The sequence below is a fragment of the Miscanthus floridulus genome, chromosome 4 (assembly GCF_019320115.1).
Source record: "Miscanthus floridulus cultivar M001 chromosome 4, ASM1932011v1, whole genome shotgun sequence".
NCBI lineage: Eukaryota > Viridiplantae > Streptophyta > Magnoliopsida > Poales > Poaceae > Miscanthus > Miscanthus floridulus.
Window position 1 is genome coordinate 46,273,020 of NC_089583.1, and position 16,796 is coordinate 46,289,815.

Here is a 16,796-nt window from a genome sequence, read left to right on the forward strand (position 1 = left end):
AGGCACTGAAATGGCGGCGGGCACCAGCTGCCTCGCTTCATCGCCTAGGCTAACAACGCTGGCCGCGAGCTCGAGGCGGCCGGGTTGGCATCCGCGACGTCCGGCAGTGCACCGGTGCGCCGCTGCGGTGGACGGGAGGAAGACGACGGTGCAGAGCAAGGCGGGGGACGCGCTGGAGGTGTGCCGGGTGGTGAACGGTATGTGGCAGGTGAGCGGCGCGTCGTGGGGCCTCGCACAGCCGGCGGCGGCCGTGGACGCCATGCTCCGGTACGCGGACGGCGGCCTCACCACGTTCGACATGGCTGACATATGTAAGGAGTTCAGATTATTGTAAGGCCCCGCGTGTCCCGTTGCGGATGTGGATTAGGCTCTCTCAGCTGTCACAAAAAAATACAGCAAGACTTTTTTCCCCCGCGGGAAGGTCCAAGCAGCCCAAAGCCCCAAACGGCCAAACTCAATTCGAGGCCCTTGGGCCAGCAGCGCCTTATCCCTTCGCCTCCGTCTCCGTGGCGCGCGCGCACGGCTCGCACGAACGGAAGTCCCATGTCGTCCACCGCAGCGCGCGCCGTCCCGCCGGCGGCCGCGGCGCTTCCTCTCCTTCCACGCCGCCTGAGGCCCTCGAGGTGCACGGCCGGAGCCGCCGCGGCGGAGACGACGGCCACGGCGGGGCCGACTAGGGTGACTACCGTCAGCAACCGCGGGGACTCCCTGGCGATATGCCGGGTGCTCAACGGCATGTGGCAGACCAGCGGAGGGTGGGGCCGCATAGACCGCGACGCCGCTGTTGACGCCATGCTCGCGTACGCCGACGCCGGACTCTCCACCTTCGATATGGCTGACCACTGTACTCGCTCTTAACCTTCCCCCTTGTCCTACCAATATCTCTGCGCCCTCTATGGCCCGGCATTCGCACGAACACCTAGCGTGCATGCGTTATTCTTCTTTGCTGTGGTGAAATGCTGCTATATCTAGCGATGTTACATTTTCTGATCCCGGTTGGGTGTTACCATTTGATGTGCAAATGCTGCACGTAGCTGAAACTGCTAATGAAACGGCGTGAAATTATTTTGTTTCAGCTAGGAGCTTGTACAGTGTGTTCATATGTCCAATTCCTACATCTTCAGAAATAGGCAACGTTTTATGTACTTCATTTAGCTGCAATCAGTAAGTGTTAAATTTTACACTCATTAGACATTAGATGGGAACTGAACTGCGGCTGCTATAGTTAGATGTGTAGACTGAATCGTATTTTTTTATCCTAACATATAACGTAGGAGCACTAAGCTTGTTTTCAGTTTGACACTGATGTATAATTGTTGCCCTGGCAGATGGGCCAGCAGAGGATTTGTATGGCATGTTCATCAACAGAGTTAGGCGGGAGCGCCCACCTGAGTTTCTTGAAGACATCAAGGGGTGAGCGAGCAATTCTTCTTGTGTCTCTTGTCTCTATGCCACTTATATGCATCTTAGCTGTTTCTGCTGTCTCTACTTGATTCTGACTTAGTCGTGCAGGCTTACAAAGTGGGTACCACCTCCGGTTAAGATGACAAGAAGTTATGTCGAGGATAACATCAACAGATCCAGGAAGAGGATGGATGTTGCTGCGTTGGACATGTTGCAGTTCCACTGGTATGTTTACTCATAAAGTTACCATAACGGTCATATATCTGGTTGCATTTTGTGTGTGCCATCTTCAATGCCACTATTGACTTTTGTAGGACAATTTCATTATATTTGCATCATCCAAAAAAGACTATTCATAAAAATGTGTTGTAAGTGGATTCGTAGTTGCGCCTTTGCCAATTGCCATTGCTCTTAGTTGTGCATGAGAGATCAATTTGAATGACACTGGAAGTAATGTTGATGATTCAGTACTTCTTTTGAAAAATTTGCTTGTTTGGTACTAGAAGCCCAAAACTTCAGAGATGCCACGTTGATTTCAACTTGTGTTACTTTGATACTGTGGGTACTCCTGAGTGGTGCAGAGAATTTTAAAATTTTATGACATGGCTAGTGCAACAACCTATAATTCTGCTGACCTTATATCCTCAAACAAAATAGGTGGGAATACTCAAATCCAGGATACTTGGATGCACTAAAGCACATCACAGACCTGAAGGAGGAAGGTAACATTCTAAACTTATACCAGAGTGTAGATCTTATCTTTTAGGCTCCCATGCCTTTTCAGTATGAATGAATTCGACATCATGCCTTTTTGCTCCAAAAATTCTGAAGGCAAGATAAAGACTGTGGCCCTGACAAACTTCGATACAGACAGACTGCAAATAATTCTAGAAAATGGAATCCCAGTTGTGAGCAACCAGGTATATTCATCCATATACCTCTATATGGAGGATCTTTTATGTCTGTTATTGTATGGCCCTAAGATAAGTGAGAGATGGTTGCAATTGTCAGGTTCAACATTCTATCGTTGATATGCGCCCTCAGCAGAGAATGGCAGAGCTTTGCCAGCTAACTGGAGTTAAACTTATAACGTCTGCTCTGTCCCTTCATATCTCTCAGCCTTTGTGCCTATGTACAACTTATTACTTACTTTTAAAAGCTTAAACCCACTATCGCTTGATGCAGGTATGGCACAGTGATGGGTGGTCTTTTGTCTGAAAAGTTTCTTGACACCAATGTATCAATACCTTTTGCTGGTCCTCCTCTAAATACCCCATCCTTGCAGAAATATAAGAGGGTGAGCAGCTGTATTGTTGTGGTCGAACTTTTAGCCTGCTTTCCATTTCATGTCATCTTCATTCTTGAGGTTTTGACAGATGGTCGATGCTTGGGGTGGCTGGAGCCTGTTCCAGACTTTGCTTCAAACCTTAAAGAAGGTGTCACTGAAACATGGTGTTTCTATTGCAACGGTTGCTGTGAGATACATACTGAACCAGGTATCCTCTTTAGCATCATAACATCAAATTGGCTTCAAGATTTTTCATGTCTTTATTATCTGTAGCATTTCCTCAATTCTTGACTCTTGTTAATATGACCGTCGTTTTTGTGGTTTGGTGCAGACATCTGTTGCAGGTTCCATGGTCGGTGTGAGATTGGGACTCTCTGAACACATCAAAGACACCAATGCCATATTCTCACTTGAATTGGATGAAGAGGACATGAACAGCATCTCTGAAGTATCGAAGAAGGGCAGAAATTTGATGGATATTATTGGGGATTGTGGTGACGAGTACCGAGCTTAGTTGTTCATGCTGCTGCTGGGCTCCTATAGACCTATACTCGTGCCCACTTTTCCACAGCTCTAAAATTTTGGCTATTTTGCGCTAAGTCTAGCGGCTCAGCGCACTGTTGAGGCAAGCCTATACCTGAATGCCTATTATTCAGGTGCTAGCATGTACTCTCCAGTGCTCCACGGAGGAAACTCCAGTTATAAAACTGTAAATACACAGCTATGCAGATGGCTAATGTGGTAATTTGTTCATAATCCTTTTTAGCTATTACTGTCCCAAAATAAATGCATTTCTGACTATGTATCTGGACAAGTGTTTATCTAGATACATAGCTAAAAATGCATTTATTTTGGGAGAGGGAGTGCTTATTAACGAACTACAAATATCAGGTGTCTAACCTTCTCAGCTGGAGCTCAATAATCAGTTGGCTGCCATATCTTTTAACCTTTGGGTGTAAGAGCATCTTCAGCAGACTCTTACTCCTACTCTATATTTGGGTAGTGGAGTAAAAACCAGCCTCTAACAGGCTATCTACATTTGGGAGAGCGGAATAAAAAGAAAAGGAAAATTTGGTTTCATAGCATTCAAAGATCACGATATTCAAAAAATACCATTAAAAGACGTCCATCACGTAAAATACCACCGAAAGAACGAACTGTTACCTTCAAATAGCATTCTGTTACGATGGCTGCTGTTGCCGTGAATTTCTCCGTCGAGACACCTTTCTTCCTCAACCCAGCTGCCTGGTTGGGCATGGACACGCTGATAGGTAGCGACACACACCCTACGTCGCGTGGCTACCTCGCACGGCCCAACCGTGCGCACATCCCAACTGCGTCGGGTCCGCATGGCAGAGGCCGCAGCTGCCTCACGCCCTCAGCTTCGTGGACACTGCCAGGAGACCAGTGCCCTGTGTGCGACTGTGCGTACGTGCATGGATCATCTATCAATGAGCTCACGGCGCATGCAAGAGCAATCGAGTTTGCGTGCATGCATATAGGAGTACTCGCGATGGCTGGGACCTGGGACGACGGCTGCCTGTGCCTGGTCCACTCGCCTGTGCCAGTGCCTGGACGCCAAGCTCGGAGCCGCCGATCTGGTCTCAGCTCTCACCACCATCGTTCCCCACCGTTGGCACCACCGTACCACTGTCGAGCCGTGTGCCCACCATCTCTGCCAGCATGTTCTCACCCCTGCGCACGATAGCAAATAACTCCAGGGCGGAGCCACGCCATGTCGCCAAAACTGCTGCTGTCCGCCGCCATGGCCGGCTCTCGGTCCGTCGTCGCTGTTCCCGTGGGTGCAGACCACTAGCGCCTCGACCGAGTGTACCACCACGTCCGTCCGGACTTCTTCCGACCGCGGCTCACCTGAACTGGGCAAATCCGCTCTGGGACGCTAGATCCTGCCGCCGCCAGGTGCGTTGTTCCTGCTGCTCGCCATGGCCGTCGTGCGGGGAACTCCCACGGACAGCTCCAATCGGAGGCGCCTCCACCAAGCTAGCTACACTGTCGCGTCCACCACCACCGCGTGCACCTCCTTCGGTCGAAACTCCGCCAAAAGCCCTGCTTCGCGGGGCGCCTCTGTCCTGCTCGACGCCGGCTGTAGAGGCTTGTTTTTCCGCATGGTGAGCCGCCTCCATCACTCTTACTCAACCCCGCACAAGCCATGCCCAGAACAACCCCTCAAGCACTCCCACGCACCTGACGTATACCCGCGCTAACCTTGTAGTCGTCGGGTGCCGCCGGCGTCTCCCGTGTTGCATGCCGCACGGGCACAAGGCCATGCTCCTATGAGCCATATCAGGCCACGCCACTGACATCGATAGATGTGCCCGGCCACCGCAAAGGCCGCCAGCTAGTCAGTCACGTTTTGGCCGCTGTGCCCTCTCCAGGGCGAATCGGGTTGTTCCCGTACGCCGGCGTGTGTATTCTCTAAAATGGGGGAACAAATGTGCCTCAACGGAGGAATTCACGGTAAAAGCGGCCACCGTGACGGAATGCTATTTGAAGGTAACAATTTATTCTTTCGGTGGTATTTTACGTGACGGATGTCTTTCGATGGTATTTTTCGAATGTCATGATCTTTCGACGCTATGAAACCAATTTTTTCAAAAGAAAATTACAAGAGAGAGAAAATTTTGAAAGGGTTGAGGTGATTTAGAAACATTTTGGGTTCTATAAAAGAATAGGAGCCCTGTTTTAGATAATACTGTTGAAATTAACCGCACAAAACAGGCTCCTATGAAACAGAGAGGTACTTAAACAGATAAGTAGAAAGCCTATTTTAGATAGTACTTGTGAAACAGCACTGCAGCCAACATGCTTTTCCAATCATTTGAGAGAAAATCCCAGCATGTGCTGCAGTTTTGTGTGCCCTGACGCAGATACCACTCAGGCCGACTTTTAAACAGAAAAGGAGGCGCAACAATCATGTGAAGGTCCAAAGCCATGGAGGCAGTGCGACAGGCAGAATCATGGCCTCACCGAAAGCACCATAGTGGCCATCAACGAGAAGAACTTCCCCCGAACAAGCATATCCCGTCCTGAACAACGGTCAGATCACACAGCATTTTTAATAAAGATTCTGCACATCTTGTCGAGCTACCTGTACTGTGGATCATTGTTTTGCTTATATTAAACTTTGAGTTAAATGCACCAGAGATACATTAACTTATGAGAAAGTTTCAGTTGAGTCCATCAACTTCCAAAGTGGCTTTTTGGGTTCATAAACTTTTTAAATGGTTCACTGCAGTCCATACTTATTTATTTAACCTTAAATTCAAAGCACATTGGTAAAAAACCTCTTCCCACACGCATGCAGTGCATGCATGGCCGGGTTTAGTGCTTTACTTGCTCGTGCCTTCCTCCACGTACGACCGGAGCACGAACGTCTCGTACCGCGCCCTGTCATCCGCGCCGGCGGCGACGACCTCGCGCACCAGCTCCCGCGTCACGGGCACGCCGCAGCTCGGGTCCGGGCACCGCAGCACCAGGCACCGCGCGCCGTCGCCCACTGCCTCGTGGATGTAGCCGCCCCAGCACTCGCGGCAGCAGTAGTGCGCGCAGCCCGCCGAGATCATCTCGCCGACGGAGTGGACGTCGAAGCATATGGCGCAGGTGAGCGGCCGGTCGTTGACCGCCGTGGCGGCGTCACCCTGGTCCGCCATCAGGCCCACGGCCTCGCGGATGCGCCGCTCGTCGAAGAACCACTCGTTCTCCAGCCGCTTGGGGTCCCACCGGCAGTGCCGCAGGAAGACGGCGGCCGCGCCCCCGGCGAGCCGTGCTCCTGGCGGTCGTCGCCCGACGAGCCACGCCCCCGGCGCCCGAGCCCTGGCAGCTGTGCATGGGCAGAACCCCCTACTTGCACTGCAACTATACTGAATTAGGAGTAATGGTGTACCTACAATACAAGGCGTGGCCGGCGGTCCACGTTTATCGCTTAACCATGCCATGCGTCGTCCCGGTGCCGTGCTAGTCGTCCTTGGCGCGCGCACCATCTCTGCATTGCATGCATTCGCGGCGCGCCATGGAAAATTCTTCCTCGTTGTTCCCGGCGCCCCATCCTCCCTGGCATTCGTCCTCCCCGAGCCCGAGCCTCGGCCCGGCCGCCCATGTCGCGTGAGGCACCACCCGCCCCGCACCTGCAAGGGGAGGTCACCGTCAACAAGAGCCGCTTCTGCTTCCCACTCAACTCCGTCGCCACCTCCGCCGGCGTCTTCACCGGCGACGACCCGCTCAAGTTCTACTTCCCGCTCCTCCTCTACCATGTCTGCGCCGTCTTCGCGCTCTCCCGCGGCGTGCACGCCCTACTCAGCCGCGCCAACGTGCCCCTCGTCATCTCCCAGATCGTGGTACGTAGAGGAGTACTTGCGTTGCATGATGCATGCGTGCCAAATACTGGATGTAGTACACGGCCGACGCGCTAATTGCAGCGTGTGCACACAACAGGCCGGCGCGCTGCTCGGGCCGTCGCTCCTCGGCCAGGTGCTCCCGCACGCCAGCGAGCTCTTCGCCACGCCGGAGGGGTGGGTGCAGCTCAACACGGTGGGCGCGTACGCCTTCGCGCTGCAGATCTTCGTCATCGGCGTGAAGACGTACCTGGGCATGATCGTCAAGTCCGGGAAGAAGGCCGTGGCCATCGCCTTCTTCGGCACCGTTGGGCCGCACCTGACCATGTACGCCGCCGCGGTCGGGGCACGCGTGCCGGCGCCGTGGAAGGCCAACTTCATGCTCACCAACCTCAACGTGTGGTGGTCGCTCTCGGCCTTCATCGTCGTCTGCACCACGCTGGGCGACCTCAACCTCCTGTCCTCCAAGCTGGGCCGCCTCGCCATGTCCGCCGCGCTCATCGGTGACTTCGCCAACACCTTCTCCATCGCGGGCATCACGTCCTACCTCCTCGCGTCCAGCCCATCGGAGAAGGTCCAGCGGATCGGCTTCCTGTCGCTCCTCACCTCCGCCATCTTCATTGGCTTCTTGGCCTTCGTGGCGTGCCCAGCCATCCTGCGCCTCATGCGCGACGTCCCCGAGGGCGGCCTCCTCTGCGAGGCACGCCTCGTCGCCGTGCTTTTCACCACCATCGTCTGTAGCTTCGCCGGCGAGATCATAGGCCTGCACGCCACCTACGAACGCCAGGAGCACGGCTCGCCGGGGGCGCCATCGCCAGGCTCGGGCGCCGGGGGCACGGCCGCCGTCTTCCTGCGGCACTGCCGGTGGGACCCCGAGCGGCTGGAGAACGAGTGGTTCTCCGACGAGCGGCGCATCCGCGAGGCCGTGGGCCTGACGGCGGACCAGGGTGATGCCGCCACGGCGGTCAACGACCGACCGCTCACCTGCGCCATATGCTTCGACGTCCGCTCCGCCGGCGAGATGATCTCGGCGGGCTGCGCGCACTACTACTGCCGCGAGTGCTGGAGCAGCTACATCCACGAGGCGGTGGGCGACGGCGCGCGGTGCCTGGTGCTGCGGTGCCTGGACCCGAGCTGCGGCGCGCCCGCGACGCGGGAGCTGGTGCGCGAGGTCGTCGCCGCCGGCGCGGACGACAGGGCGCGGTACGAGACGTTCGTGCTCCGGTCGTACGTGGAGGAAGGCACGAGCAAGTAAAGCACTAAACCCAGCCATGCATGCACTGCATGCGTGTGGGAACGGGTTTTCTACAAATGTACTTTGAATTTAAGGTTAAATAAATAGGTATGGACTGCAATGAACCATTTTAAAAGTTTATGGACCGAAAAAAATCACTTTGAAATTTGATGGACTCAACTGAAACTTCCTCACAAGTTAATAGATCTCTGGTGCATTTAACTCTTAAACTTTTAACGACAGCATACTCCTCTCATCCCAAAAATAAGTGTTGGCATGATATTTGTGCCGGTCAAACTTTCTTAAGTTTAATTAGATTTATAAAAAAAATATTTATAATATTTATATATTTAAATAAGTTTATTATGAAAATATATTCAACGACCTATCTAATGATACTAATTATGTACTATGACTATGAGTATGAATATTTTTATTGTATATATTTGGTCAAAGTAAAAAGTGGTTGGTTCCTCGAGAAGCGAGAACAACACTTATTTTGAGACAGAGAAAGTAAGTTCTAGGCAGTCAAAACATTTTAAATCTAAATGAAAAATGCAAATATTTATCGAACCAAATAGTTACCAAAGAATTATTATTAGATTTGTTATGAAATATATTTTCATATTATATCTATTTGAAGTTGTAAATGTTGATAGTATTTTCTACGCACTCGTTCCAAACTTTAAGTCGTTTTCGCTTTATCCTAAATAAAACCTGTCTAATTTTAACTAAGTTATATAAAATTATATTAACATCTACAATATCAAGTGAACATGGTTGGGTAATTTTTTGGGGGGATAAGTTATTCCATAGGTGTTTTCATAATTACTAAGGTATGTATTTGATCAAGATTTATGGGCTCACATTAAACTACAACACAAAGGTGTCTCCCTAGCGTTGCATGGCATGTGGCATTCTAGAGTATGACAACTTGAAACCAGGTATCATAAGAATGTGCCTGGGCAATCTGGCAATAGTATTTTATGGTGAATATAAAATATTTCACGCATATCATGGATGACGTGTTTCCCATTAATAAAAATAGTTGTCAAATGACATGTACTCCCCACATCCTAGATTTTAGGATAGATTAAGAGATAACACAAAAGACATGTGTGATCTCACTTTATTTTCTAATCTAACGTTATCATTAGCGTGATTAATAAAAATTAGTTGATAAATGACAACTATCGATATAATATATACAAAATTTTCGTGACTATTTAATGAAAAATAACTCTTGCCCTCTAAAATCCCTTATATTCAAGTATAATTTTTTAATGCTAGAATACACCATATTACATGAAGAAGGATACTGATTTAAGGGTGTTTAAAAGTTTGCCGGTATATATGTTAGGACAGACATTAAACTAAAACATAAAAGATTTTAGCTGGTATATTGCGACCATGTTTTCTAGGTAAAATATTAACTACGACTAGAAGTTGCTAACATATCGCATATCAACTTTAAACGGAAATCTTTGAATTATGGATTAAAAAGTTTAGCCGGCACATAGTCAGATCAAATATTTTATGATGAACATTAAGGGCCTCTTCAGTAGTGTTTTTGATATGCACACGCGACGCCTTGAGAAACGAAAATCGGTGAACTCAAAACCATTTTTATCTAGAAGATGAAACCATAAAAGTATAGATTTTCCTAATTTCTCCATTTTAAGATAAGCATAAGCCATACCAAACAAAGGCCTAAACTAGATCCTAATGTTTTGTTGGCATATTAAGGATGTAAGGCCTTCATGTAAACTCTTTTTTTTTGACACATAGTGGATAAGTTTTACAAGCATTCAGCTTGTTCGGGAGGCCGTAAACGATCGTGGATTATTTACTGCTGGCTGATTTGGTGTGAGTCAAAAACACTGTTTGGCATAAGATGTTTCACTGGCACCACAAACCTATTTTTCGTATATATAAAACATAAAATCTTATTTTTCACAATATAAAGTATAAATTATAGAATAACCATGTTGTACTAACTTTCTATTTTATTGGCACCATGATGGCAATTATATTTTATCCTTCAAATGAAAACCTGCCATATAGCCATATATCAGATATAAAAGGAGCTAGTCTAGCAATGCTATTCACACAAAAAACCGCCGAATAGGAAATCAGCCAACGGCTCCTTTTTTTCCTCTATACATGGTCCATGCCACAGCAGCCGTACACGTGTACAGGCGCATCGAACCAAGGGCTTAAAAAAAGGAAGACCCCGAGAAAAAAAGAAAAAGGAAAACGGGGAGAGGGAAATAAAGGGAAGGAAGAGAGGGAAATCAGGGAAGGAAAGAAGAAGCATCGACAGTCGTCGCGGCAGCAGAAGGGGAAGGCAAGGAGGAATCCATCTAGTCGACCACCGGGCACGGGCAGGGCGGCGGGGCTCGCCGTGGCCACAGCTCAGGAATCCAATCCCCCACCACTCCTCACCGGCGCCCGCGCTTATAAATAGATTCCCCCGTCACTATCGCGGTCGTCGCGGCTTGGATCGGATTCAACTCACCTACCCCACCCCACCCCCTCGATTCCTTCCCCAGCTCTGCCTAGTTCCTACGCCACCACCGCCGCCCACTCCGCCCCCCGGCTCCGGCTCCTGAAGCAAGCAAGCTGCCATGGCGGCCGCCGCTCTGAGGGAGCAGCTCAACGCCCTCCTTTCCTCCATGTTCGCCTCGGTGAGTCCGGCTTCTCTCTGTGTTCCCCCGTGCTGATTGATCGAATTGGGATGAATGATTTAGTGATTTTTTTTTGTGTGTGTCTGTATATGTCGCGGTTGTCGTGTAGGGTCTGGTGGACGACCAGTTCCAGCAGCTGCAGATGCTGCAGGAAGACGGGGGAACGCCGGGCTTCGTCGCCGAGGTCGTCACCCTCTTCTGCGACGACGCCGACAGGATCATCTCCGAGCTCGCCGCCCTGCTGTACGCCCTCTTCTTCCCTGACTACCCAGTCCTTTATTGTTGTTGCTGTCGATTCCTACCGTCTGCCCTATGCAGACATACAGGATCAATTGACTTGCCCTTGCCCTGCTCTGGGATTTGCATTGCTTGCAGGGAGCAGCCCATCGTGGACTTTGATAAGGTGGATGCCTACGTGCATCAGCTCAAAGGGAGCAGCGCCAGGTGATCACCCCACGTCTGATATTGACCCCAATTTCTGTGCACTTTCTATTTTTGTGGCAAGATTTGATTCTCTGTGTGCGGTGTGCCCCCTCAGCCCGGTGCTAGCTGTCCGTGTGTGTGTGACTGTACGTGCCTAGATGTAAACTAGCAGACGTGCACTCTTGACAACTCTGCGTGCCATGTATTTGTGCCTTGTGCCTAGATGAGTAGACGTGCTACTGTTTATTTATAGTGTTTGGTGCTGTGTCTGCTGTCATAGGCTAATGGCTAGGTGGATCATCCAAACTGTAACTCTGAATATTCTTGCGGCTTCCCATGTTACACCTGTTCAAGTAAAATGGTGATACAAAATTGTAAGCTATTGAAATGGTAGTTTCACTAACTGGAATATGACGACAGTAGGATGCCTTAAACATCACTTGCTTGTCATGGTAAAACATCTCAGTTTTTCCTGCCTTGGGAATTATGAGCCTCGTGCAACGTTGACCTTTTGATGATGTAGACCATTAGACGTGCCTAGATGTAGACCATTAGACGCGCACATTTGATGACTCTGCATGCCATGTATTTGTGCCTTGTGCCTAGATGAGTAGACGTGCCTAGATGAGTAGACGTGCTGTTTTCTGTGGCTGCTGTCATAGGCTAATGTCTAGGAGGATCATACAACTCTGTTCAACATTTTGCACTGGAATTCTGAATATTCTTTCCACTTCCCATGTTACTGTTGAAGTAAAATGGTGATACAAAATTGTAAGATATTGAAATGCTAGTTACACCAACTGGAATATGACGACAGTAGGACGCCTTAAACATTACTTGCTTGTAGAGCATTTCAGTTTTTCCTGCCTTGGGAATTATGAGCCACGTGCAACAATGACCTTTTGATGTAGATTGGATCTTGGATTGATGGATCATATCTCAAACCTCCCAATATAAAATTGGTACTATGTTCATCAAGCCCAGAGCCTCATCTTCAGTGGTTGTGCGCTTACCAGATGAACTGGCAATTGTTGTCATGTTTGTGGCATGCTATAGAAAATTCTTATCACGCTTACCCAGAACTGGTACGGCAGACCATTGTTACTACTACATTAAGCAAGTCAAGTTGTCAACTTGCTGCGGAGTTGAGCCTTAAAGTTAAAACTTATTATTTCGTCGTTATGTGGTGGCTTTATTGCTTTCCAGAATCCTTGTAACTGAACCATTTTGCTGGTATTTGTCTGATCTGTTATTTTTTCACCTGTTCCAGTGTTGGCGCTCAGAAAGTGAAGTTTACTTGCATGCAGTTTCGTCAGTTATGTCAGGATAAGAACAGAGACGGGTCAGTACTCAGCAACTTGACTTATAGTATATATGTCATACCATGATTTTAGTCCGCATTCTCTATGACTCTATGTTGTTTAATTTTTCATAATTCATACATGTGCCTAGGCTGCTAGCCGAATTTGTCTTGCATGATATACCTTTAGCTTGCGCCAAATCTTTAGTCACTAATATTTGTAAGAAGAAAATCAGTTGCTCTTTTTTCATTATCTGAACATGCTGATTCTTGCTTATTCTCATGTAATTGTGCTGGTTCCAGATTTCTGATTTTACTATATACAGTGACTAAATACTGAGATGTATTGAGTTTTTCTTTATCAATCTCTGCAAGTTTTAGTGAATATGACTAATCTTCATAATTTCAGGTGCATCATGGCATTGGCTGTTGTGAGAAATGAGTTCTATGATCTGCGCAATAAATTTCAGACTATGCTTCAGGTAAATACCATATATGCTTGCACGACTTTACTTATAAGTTTTTACTAGCCGGTAACTACTTAGTGAAAATGGATCATATGTTTGATAAGGCAAAAATAATAGCCCTGCCCTTGCTCACTCTTGAATTTTGTATAGCAGAACTGTTTTATGCTTACATGAACACGAACGGGTCTGTGGCCTAGTGGTCACAGGGGCTGCTTGGTTTCTCAGCTGCCTTGCTTTGCTTAGCTTGCACAAGCCACGAGAACCTTGCCCATCCAGGTTAGCCAATTTGGCTCACCTAGAGCAGCAAGAAAAATCTTGACACCATAAAAATCTAGGTATCCTTGCTTGCCAACCAAACAACTTGTGTGCTCCAACTTCTTACTTGGTGAGGCAACACAGTAGCCAGCAAAACTACCAAGCAGGCTCCTCACCTCATGTCCTGGTTCTGACACCCTGTAAACTGTGTTCTTGAGTTATACGTATAACTACCTGAGTTCGCTTTTAGCCAGATGCATATGCCCACAAGCATGTGTCCTTGGCGCTAGCTGGTGCCTTCAGTGTGTTTCTTGGCCCATGCACGACAAGTTTCTTAAAGCAATGCCGCGGGAGCGGTCTTTCCCCGTAGATCGAGTTTTTCTGTATAGCATTGAGTGACCAAAAGTGTTCAATTTTTCAGCTTAAATTGAATTTCTACAAGTTATCTTGATAAGATAATAGCAGCACATTTGCAAAACTATGTAAATTATTAATGCTCGTACGCAGCTAATTAGCTTTATATTAGCGCTCCAGTTTTGCATTCTTGACCTATTATCATCTTTTGATGCAGCTTGAGCAGCAAATCCAGGCTCAACAATAAAGTGAAGCAGAAAGAGCGTAGCTGCATGTGATCTCACATGATAAGTGTATCTTTGAAGATGCAGACCATGTTCGCTGTATTCCCGCAATCGTGTGAAATCATCGTTATTGAGGTTGGCTCACAAGCCTGTAACTGTTAGCTATAACAATGACTGTCTAACGTTGTCCCTGTTACTCCACCCGTTTGTGTTGGATTGCCATCGACCATCGTATGAAAACTTTTATCGGTTTCCTGCTGGTAAATGGTAACTGGTAACCCTGCGAGCGAATTTCTGGGGTTTTGGAAACATATGACGACGTATGATTCATCTGAATCGTTTTGTGCTGTCTGAGTTTGAGTTGTGAAAATGTTGCTTGGGCTGTTGTGCACGTATGTGATGGATTTGAAATTGCTCGCTGCTTTGTACACATACGCGATGGATTTGAAATCTGGGGAATGCTGTCACATCACAGAAACAGAAAGTCATTTTGTTTCATTTAGCTGGGGTCCACTATGAAGCCTGCAGAGAGCTTCAGATTCGAAGGGATACCCTCTCGACTCGAGATATGTGACTCTGCACACCCAGGGTGTGTGATTTGGTTTGATGATGAGGAGAGTCTGGCTTGCTCCTACCAGCCTGACCAAGGTAGGACAGACCTAGTGCATGCAAGATCGTGATGTTTGGTTGATTGAATTAATATATGTGGGATGAGCACATCAGTTGTTTGGTTGCTTGCTCGTTTGTCTGCTGCTGCACTTGCTCTCTCCAGCACAAGCCATTGCGCGTGTCCGAGCTAAGCTTGAGAGAAACGGGAGCCTGGCTCGGCGAGGCGTTTTGCATCCGGACGACCAGGCCGTGGCAGTCATGCAGGGAACCAAACTGCAGATTCCAGCATGCTCCGGATCAGATCATATCAGACCGGATACAATACAGGCCACCAATCACGTCCTAGTTGTTCTCTGCACAAATGTATTCATGCTGTGTTGGACACCCGGACCTGCTATGCCGGATTCCAATTTCCAAGTGGTGCTTGACGTGTGTCTAATTTCTCTCGCGCTCTCCTTCTCGAGATGAGACAATCCTTGTGGGACAAAAACACTCTGCACCTGTGTCTGTGTGGGGGTGGGGTAGCACTGGTTCTTTGTATGATGTTGCAAGCAAATGATACCAGTATAGAAGCAGCTGATTGACTGATACCATATAGTATTATTATCATGATAGAATGATAGGAAGGATGGTGCTGCCGGGAACAAGAACAAATGGTGAAGAGACAGGTAGGAATGCAGATCTCCAAGAATATTGCTCTCTGGCAGATGCCGAAAATGATCAAATAGTCGATTTGATCCATGCCAACACGATGCTTGAAGTTGAAGCGCAGTAGGTGGCCCTTTTCCGGAATGCTGCAGTCATGCACAGCACAGCTTTCTCACGTTCTAATCTCTTCTTAATGAAATATGTGCTAAGCACGTTCTTGAAAAAACCCACAGCTTCCTCCAATTTGCTGCTTGAATTTGAATATATAGCCGCTTTACCACTCCTTGATCTAGCTAGCTAGTTTTAAAATATTTTGTATAGGTTTAGCTGGGATTTTTCCATCATACTAAACCCCATTCCGTTGAAATGATGTGGTACATGATTGTTGTGCATTACCTGTTGCAGTGTTGCTTATTACTAGTAGAATAGGGTCATCATTAGTCGGCATACTGACTAAATCTGTTCCTGCTTCTAAAACTTTGACCGTCGATAGCAGTCGAATATTGTTTTTGTTTTAGAAAACATAGCAGTCGAAGTAGTATTAAAGGCTTTGTTGTTGTTGTTTGTTGTTAGCAGTCGAAGTAGTATTGAGTTTGAAAACACAAAAAAGTCACGTGTGTATGTATTTGTCTTGAAGAGTACTTTCATAGAAGCATATACATTTAATAAGAGTTACTCCCTCCGTTTTAATTATAAAACATTTTGACTTTTCTAGATACATTATTTTTCTACGTATATAGACATATTGTATATAGCAAAATAAAGCTAAAAAACAAAACGTCTTATAATTAGGAAGGGAGGAAGTAGTATTTGTAGTTTGTAGGGTCTTCCCATCAACTGCTACATCATATCTACTAGCCATTAGAGAGTCAGGGACAAGTACTTAACTAGTTGGTTACAATACAACACAAGCATGAATGAACGCTAGCTTCACAACTTGTAGTTGTCATAATAACAACGTCATGATGATTGATGAGAAAAAAGACATGCACGCTTGAAGTCGAGTTCTCTATCATGTATCAGCATATAAATAGATAACGAATTAATCCACCATTGGGATTGGCAAGATCAGAAAATGCACATAATTAGGTCATCTTTCCCTTGCAAGGCCAGATTTATGGACCTAAATGTGCCTCTAGGGGTTATAGACCTACGGTGCATGACTAAACAAGCTTAGGGGGGTAGATTATGATTTTGGAAGTTCATGGACCTAAGTGGTGTAGAGCCACAAGTTTAAGAGACGCCAATGTATTTAACTCCACTAGAAAAGACATTATAGACTAACTTTTATAGAGGTATTTGATCATTTGCCAAATGCATTGATATCTCTCCCAACTGATAGAACAACTCCCTTTATGGGAAGGAGGGAGTAATTAAATCTATTCAAAGTTAGTACTCCCTCAGTCCTACTATATATTAGGCGTAACCACCTTAAAATTCAAAGAATATATTTAATTATTTTCAACACTAGTACTACTGCATGGACGTGTTTAGAGAATGCATTACCTGTTGCTTATTAAGACCGATGGAGTATTTGTAGTTTGTAGGGTC

At 47.3% G+C, this 16,796-nt stretch overlaps 3 protein-coding genes across 5 annotated transcripts; all 3 read left to right on the forward strand.

Annotated features, from left to right (window-relative positions):
- Nucleotides 1-10: 10 nt before the first annotated feature.
- LOC136549667 (uncharacterized oxidoreductase At1g06690, chloroplastic-like) lies at nt 11-3,448 on the forward strand. 2 transcript variants are annotated; one of them, XM_066541046.1, is made up of 9 exons: nt 11-311; nt 1,329-1,413; nt 1,513-1,629; nt 2,062-2,126; nt 2,236-2,324; nt 2,416-2,495; nt 2,590-2,701; nt 2,781-2,900; nt 3,024-3,448. In XM_066541046.1, exons 1-9 carry the CDS (start codon nt 11-13, stop codon nt 3,204-3,206), a joined length of 1,152 nt encoding a protein of 383 aa, XP_066397143.1. In that variant the 3' UTR covers nt 3,207-3,448. The 2 variants fall into 2 exon arrangements, with proteins under 2 accessions (XP_066397143.1, XP_066397144.1); XM_066541047.1 differs by lacking the exon at nt 11-311 and adding an exon at nt 512-844.
- Nucleotides 3,449-6,730: 3,282 nt separating this feature from the next.
- On the forward strand, nt 6,731-8,427 carry LOC136551463 (cation/H(+) antiporter 16-like). Of its 2 annotated transcripts, none has more exons than XM_066543010.1 (2): nt 6,731-7,047; nt 7,145-8,427. In XM_066543010.1, the coding sequence occupies exons 1-2, from the start codon at nt 6,808-6,810 to the stop codon at nt 8,297-8,299; spliced, it is 1,395 nt and encodes a 464-aa protein (XP_066399107.1). In that variant the 5' UTR covers nt 6,731-6,807; the 3' UTR covers nt 8,300-8,427. The 2 variants fall into 2 exon arrangements, with proteins under 2 accessions (XP_066399107.1, XP_066399108.1); XM_066543011.1 differs by having other exon boundaries at nt 6,832-7,047; nt 7,129-8,427.
- A 2,114-nt stretch (nt 8,428-10,541) lies between these two features.
- On the forward strand, nt 10,542-14,299 carry LOC136551464 (histidine-containing phosphotransfer protein 2). Its single transcript, XM_066543012.1, has 6 exons — nt 10,542-10,965; nt 11,075-11,208; nt 11,341-11,409; nt 12,659-12,730; nt 13,098-13,170; nt 13,982-14,299. The coding sequence occupies exons 1-6, from the start codon at nt 10,906-10,908 to the stop codon at nt 14,009-14,011; spliced, it is 438 nt and encodes a 145-aa protein (XP_066399109.1). The 5' UTR covers nt 10,542-10,905; the 3' UTR covers nt 14,012-14,299.
- The last annotated feature ends 2,497 nt before the right edge of the window (nt 14,300-16,796 follow it).

What these genes read in the sequence shown, in the direction of transcription:
- LOC136549667 (XM_066541046.1), top strand. Translation starts at nt 11, where the DNA reads ATGGCGGCGGGCACCAGCTGCCTCGCTTCATCGCCTAGGCTAACAACG. An exon ending in GTTCGACATGGCTGACATAT is followed by an intron (nt 312 to 1,328) that starts GTAAGGAGTTCA and finishes TTGCCCTGGCAG; the next exon opens with ATGGGCCAGCAGAGGATTTG. An exon ending in ACTGGAGTTAAACTTATAAC is followed by an intron (nt 2,496 to 2,589) that starts GTCTGCTCTGTC and finishes CGCTTGATGCAG; the next exon opens with GTATGGCACAGTGATGGGTG.
- LOC136551463 (XM_066543010.1), top strand. Translation starts at nt 6,808, where the DNA reads ATGTCGCGTGAGGCACCACCCGCCCCGCACCTGCAAGGGGAGGTCACC. An exon ending in TCGTCATCTCCCAGATCGTG is followed by an intron (nt 7,048 to 7,144) that starts GTACGTAGAGGA and finishes TGCACACAACAG; the next exon opens with GCCGGCGCGCTGCTCGGGCC.
- LOC136551464 (XM_066543012.1), top strand. Translation starts at nt 10,906, where the DNA reads ATGGCGGCCGCCGCTCTGAGGGAGCAGCTCAACGCCCTCCTTTCCTCC. An exon ending in CAGGATAAGAACAGAGACGG is followed by an intron (nt 12,731 to 13,097) that starts GTCAGTACTCAG and finishes TCATAATTTCAG; the next exon opens with GTGCATCATGGCATTGGCTG. An exon ending in AATTTCAGACTATGCTTCAG is followed by an intron (nt 13,171 to 13,981) that starts GTAAATACCATA and finishes CTTTTGATGCAG; the next exon opens with CTTGAGCAGCAAATCCAGGC.